Below are 6,034 nucleotides of genomic sequence, written 5' to 3' on the forward strand. Positions count from 1 at the left end.
GGCGGCGCGGGAGGAGCATGCGGCGATGCTGGAGGAGCGCTCGGCGGCGGCAGCGCGGCGGCGGCGGCAGCGGAAGACGAGGATTAAAACCTAAAAACTGATACCATGTAGAGAGATGTTTTGCAATACAATGATCGTCGTATGGATTGGGGTGCTGATGCACACATATATAATACAAGGGAAGGCCTCTACCTCAACTATACAAGAGTAGGATGTGGGCCACAACTCCAATACACGTGCAATACAAAATACATACTCAACACTTCCTCCGGTCTTTTTTAGTTCGCATATTAAATTTTTCTAAAGTCAAGTCTCGTAAAGTTTGACCAACTTTATAGTAAAAAATACCAACATTCATAATATGAAATCAATATAGTAGATACGTCATGACTTAAAGTTTCATGTTGTATAACTTTATCATGGTAGATGTTGATATTTTTTTCATATAAATATGGTCAAACTTTGTAAAATTTGACTTCAGACAATTCTTATATGCAGAGTAAAAAGAACCAGAAGGAGTATCCATGAATAAGTGTACATTTAGTTTTTGTCTTAAGTTAATGTTTTAAAATTTTGATCATCTTTCTAGAAAAAAATAGCGGCTTTTATGACACTAAATTAGTATCACTAGATTCGTTTTGAAATGTAGTTTCATAATATACGGATTTGATGTCATATATCTCATTACTATTTTCTATAAAATTAATCAAAATTTTAAAACTTTGACTTGAAATAAAAGGTAGATGTACACTTATTCACGGACGTATGAAGTATATACTAGTACTACTTAGCTTCTTCCTTCCGCTCTGTGTACACACAAACACACGCGCGCGCACACACACAAAAGTGAAAGTTGCCACAATCTTTTTCCGAATGAAATCTTGTAGTACTAGCTTTGTTGCTCATGCATGCAAACAACAAATGCAAGAAAGAGGTATAAAGTTGGTTTGGGAGGAGCTGCAGGAGAATAGCACAATGACACTCTGATCTTGGATGTTGGAAGCACGTGGAATGTAATAGTACCTTGAAACTTGAGCTTGGTTGCGCTCGAGAGACGGCGCTGGCCGCCACTGCTTGGCAGTGGCGGCGCCAGGAAATGAAGGTTGGGTATTCATCCAAAAAAAATTTGGCTCTAAATGTAGTATATGAACCAAACAACACAACACTAGCAATATATGAATAAAACAACACTAGCATAACTGCAATAGCAATATTTCAATGTATCAGACCATAACAACATGAATACATAAGTACCTTTTGATTGATAAAGTGATGATATTCTTCTTACAATATAACTTTGCGGTCGCCTTTTTGGAAGAGATTGATGACATCATGATCCTTCACTTGATCGAAAAATTCTCTCTCAACAAATGTAACCAAGCAATTGTTCAAATATTCATCACCCATTTTGTTCCTTAGCTTATTCTTCACATAGCTCATTGAAGAGAATACCCTTTCAACACTAGCAGTAGCTACTGGCAGAATCAATACCAACTTAAGAAGCTTGTAAACAATATGATATTATTCATGATTGTTTGTCTCAACAAGTATAACTGAAAGCTGACACATATTTTTCAGATTTTGAAACCTTTCATCTCTACGCACATTAGTAACATACATGTTTAGTTGCCATGGAAGTCTTGCCAGTTCATCACTTGTAAAATCAGAAGCATAAAACTTTGTAGCAAGCCTAACCAACTTCTCTTGGTCATAAGCAGCAAATAGATGAAGTGGACAGAAAGCTGCCATGCAAGAAAGTAGTTCCGTGTTTACCTCATCAAATCTGCCATTCAGCTCACTAATTTGCCTATCAATGACACCCACAAATATATCAACCTTGAAGCGGTGGTAATTGTTCACACCATTACATAAACCTCTTCTAGGCCGACCAACGGGAAAGTAAGGACCCTCCATATCAACAACTTTGATCTTATGCTTTGTACAAAAAGATGTGACCTTTGTGAGAAAATCATCCCATCCAGCATCGGTCCTCAAAGCCTCCAAGTAATACTTTGTGTCACCAACAAGCTCAATAGCATGAACAATATCTTCGTCTTGCTTTTGCAAAGCTCTACACAACTCATCTGTGTATCCAAATATTTCTTGCATCAAGTGTGCCATGAAAACAAACTCAAATGATCAAAATATTTTCTCTATGGATAGAGCTGCTTGTGCCTCCGCACCATGGTACTCATCTCCAATCTTGCGAAGGACTCGTCGTAGTGTACCATACATAGAGATGGCACGGTTCACAGTTTTGAAGTGAGAGGTCCAACGTGTATCACATGGCCTTCCCAAACCCATTTCCTGATTCAGCCCACTCCTTGTTTCTACTTCTTCCAATTCCAATGCATCAATGAGTTCTTCAGCCTGAGCTATCCGAAGCATTCTCATCTTTTTACAAGACATGCCAAGAGCATTTAACAAGTGTGCAAGCTGCTGAAAGAACCAAGTACAATCACCACTCTCCTTAGCAACAGCAACAAGAGTTAACTGTAGTTGATGGGCAAAACAATGAACATAGTAGGCAGAAGGGGACTCATCCATAATCAGTTTTTTCAGGCCATTAGCATTACCTCTCATGTTACTAGCTCCATCATATCCTTGCCCACGAACCATTGCGAAGGTCAAATTGTAGTCCATAAGCATTTTCTGAATTGCAGCTTTTAGTGTCAAAGAGGTGGTATCTTCAACATGAGCAAGACCAAGAAATCTTACAACCGCCCTTCCTTTCTTTTCAACATAACGCAAGCAAACAACCAACTGTTCATTCTGATAAACATCACTAGATTCATCTGCAAGTATTGCAAAATGATCACCATCAAGTTCCTCAATGACTAGTTTAGTAGTCTCTTGTGCACAACATTTTATCACCTCTTGCTGTATATCATGGTGAGTCATCCTGCAGTTCTGTGGAGCATTCTTGAGAACAACCCTGTCAACCTCTTCGAAATTTCCTGCTAGCCAATTTAGAAGCTCAAGGAAATTTCCTTTATTTAGTGAGTCTTCACTTTCATCATGTCCTCTAAATGCCAAGCCTTGGTGCAACAGAAATCTCACACACTTGAGTGTCCATGTCAAACGCTGTTTATACAAAGCCTTGTATTGTGAGGTGTTTGAAGCAATAGACTCCCAAATTGATGTTTGTGGTGTACTGAACCTATCATACTTCTCTTGAGCTTCAGCATGAGCACTACAAACCTCACCTTCATGTTTCTTCAATCTCGACTTCATGTTCCAGTTATTAAATCCCTTCTTCACAAAAGCATCTCCACCGGGACATCTTGTTTTATCCTTGAACAAATAGCAAACGAAGCAGAAAGCGGCTTGTTTGTCCACACTATACTCAAGCCACTTGTAATCCTTAAACCAAGAAGGAGAAAAGCGACGTTGTAATCCACTTATATCTCTATACTCAAAATTATGTTTCTTTGGTTGACATGCCCCCAACTCGATGTATCTCCTTCTAACTTTATCCCGGTCATTGACATTGTACCTAGAGATGGGGATCCGTTTCCTAGGATTAGACTCAAGTGCTTCCAAATCTATTTCAAACTGAACTTCATCATTTGCTTCATCATCTTCTACAATAGGGGTTGGGGAGCCGGCTGCACTCTCAGGTTTTGTGTGTCCATCATCAGGTTCATGTGCTTGCACAAGTGCCAGTTGCAGATTGCTCTTAATAGTAGGAGGAATGATACTGCTCTCAACTTCAACATAAGGAGGATTTGGTGTAGATGTCGAAATTCTTTTATTTGCCTTGGAAGCTCTTTCCCACAATGCAACAATGCTAACACCCTTCTTCTTCATCTGTGATACAAGATCAGAAAAAATAGATCAGCAATCTAGTAATCTACTAAGTTGGTCGTTCTAGCAAATTGGTTCAGGTGCATACATGTACTAGCAAATAGCAACCTGGTCGTTCTAGTGCATACATGTACTAGCAAATAGCAACCTGGTTGTTCCACCAAACTACAAATATGCAAGTAAGAACTATGTATTGTGTATTTCTGTTGTCAGTCTTATTTTTCGTATAGGAATAACTGCTCGATTTACCTGTATATTTGTTTTTTCTGTAATTCGAGTGTTAAATGATAGCTGCTAAAGAATAGTTGCAGGCTATAAAAACATTAAATTCATGCTATGGAAATATAACAAAGCCACTTTAGACAAAATTTATCCCAGAGCCAGCTTAGTAGCTTAGTAAAGTTATTTGCATTTTAAACCGGCAGTCACGCTGACTGTGTTAATGATACACCATGTGAAATATGATTCAGAATAGTTGTGTAACAACGAAACAGTAACTGGGAACATGTATGCACTAGAAAACATCTCCCATCCAGCTGCTCCCATCCTCGACTCATTAGTTCAGTTCAAGAGCAGAAACTACTCGATTCGAGGAAAAAAGAAAAGCAGAACCTACTCATGAGCTGACTGAATCTGAATTCTGAAACACTAGAACTAGGAGCAACACTGACTAGGAGAAGAGGAGAATATAACCTGGTCCGCAGGTCGCCCGTTCAGCGGCTCCGCTTGCCGCGCTGCTGCCTGCGGTTGGTACTGGCCGCCGCCGCTGGCCGCTACTCGCTGCCGCCGTCGCTGCAGCAGCAGGCGCTAGGTTAGGTTGGGTGCTTGGGGAACGAACGAGTGGGGGCTTGGGGAACGGGCGAGTCGGGTTGAATGTGTCGGGGGCTGGGGAACGACTGCGCACGCGCGGTAGCTTCCGCTCGATGGGCTGTGCCGTTGTGGGCTTGTGGCTTGCGGGCTGCTAAATAAGACATATATTATTTTTTTTAGGTCAAATCTTGGGCATTCACATGAATACACATGAATACACCTGGCGCCGCCGATGCCCACCAATCATCCTCCTCTCCGGCAGGGTCTGGCCGGTGAGCTCCAGACCGCATGACGCGGTGGCCGCGAGGTCGTCCATTTGCTCCGCGCGGCCCTCCACCATGAGCCTCCTCATCGTGCGGCCTCCAATGGGGAGCAGAACCGGCGGACGTGGCACCAGTGCTCGTCGTGGTGCGCGAAGACGAGGCTTCGGAGCGGCTCATGAGGAACCGGCGGTGCAGCAGGCCGAGGAAATTTGAGGGTGGTGATCATCTCGTCGGGGACCTGCGTTGCACGCCCGCTGAGAGGTGCTCGAACAGGTCGGCGTCCGCACCATCCCGTCTGGGTCAAGCTCGAAGAGCTTGGCGACTGCCTTGGCCTAGGCCGTCTCGTGACGCTTCTTGTCGGCCGTCCGCTCCACCTCATAATCTCCGATGACCGGCCGCCACGGTGGTACTAATCTTCGACTACGAGGTCGGGGAGGAGATCACGAACAACGCTGAGCGGACCCTCCTCTGCCTGCACGCAGGAGTACGAGCGGCGCCCAAACGCCGGCAGCTTCCCGAGCACGCGCACACCGACGATATCCCGCGGCCAAACAATCACATCGTGTCCCCGTTGGCGTTTTCTGCGGCGGCCACGGGGCAGTGCAGTACGAGCACCTGCCAGACCGGGAGAAGCACGACCTCAGTCTCTGGCAGCAAAGATCGTGAATTTCGGTCGGCGACCGGCATGGCGGACGCAGTAGTCCGCGGACAGCGAAGAGGCAGGCGTACAGCCGACGTGGCGGGACGAGCTGCAGCGCGCGGCTGCAACGAGCAGCCCAGCGGGGTCGAGGCGGCTGAAGCAGAGGACTGCTGCGAGTGACACGGTGATGGCCACGACCGGCAATGAGCGCGTGACACCGCGTCACAGCGTGTCGCCGGCACGCATGCAGCTGGACCGACAAGCTGCTTATTGCCGGCGCAGATGCATGACCGATATTGCACATGCCTCGATTCCACATGGCAGAACAAATACCAAGCAATGGCGCATCTATTGACCAAACCAAAATTTCATACACAATGGACGCAACGTGTAAGTTCTTTACAGTGATTTCGTTGCCAACCAGTTAATCCGGTCCTCGAACCATCCTACTATAGTCTATGAAAGAAGAAGAAACATACTGCGTACCACCGATCCCAAACGCAGACCATGACAG

General features: G+C 44.6%; 1 protein-coding gene across 1 annotated transcript; it reads right to left on the reverse strand.

Moving 5' to 3' along the window:
• Positions 1–1,185: 1,185 nt before the first annotated feature.
• On the reverse strand, positions 1,186–4,690 carry LOC123102301 (zinc finger MYM-type protein 1-like). Its single transcript, XM_044523601.1, has 2 exons — positions 4,501–4,690; positions 1,186–3,810 (listed from the first exon to the last, which is right to left on the reverse strand). The coding sequence occupies exon 2, from the start codon at positions 3,808–3,810 to the stop codon at positions 2,140–2,142; it is 1,671 nt and encodes a 556-aa protein (XP_044379536.1). The 5' UTR covers positions 4,501–4,690; the 3' UTR covers positions 1,186–2,139.
• Between the last annotated feature and the right edge of the window lie 1,344 nt (positions 4,691–6,034).

Source organism: Triticum aestivum, chromosome 5A (assembly GCF_018294505.1).
Source record: "Triticum aestivum cultivar Chinese Spring chromosome 5A, IWGSC CS RefSeq v2.1, whole genome shotgun sequence".
NCBI classification, from domain to species: domain Eukaryota; kingdom Viridiplantae; phylum Streptophyta; class Magnoliopsida; order Poales; family Poaceae; genus Triticum; species Triticum aestivum.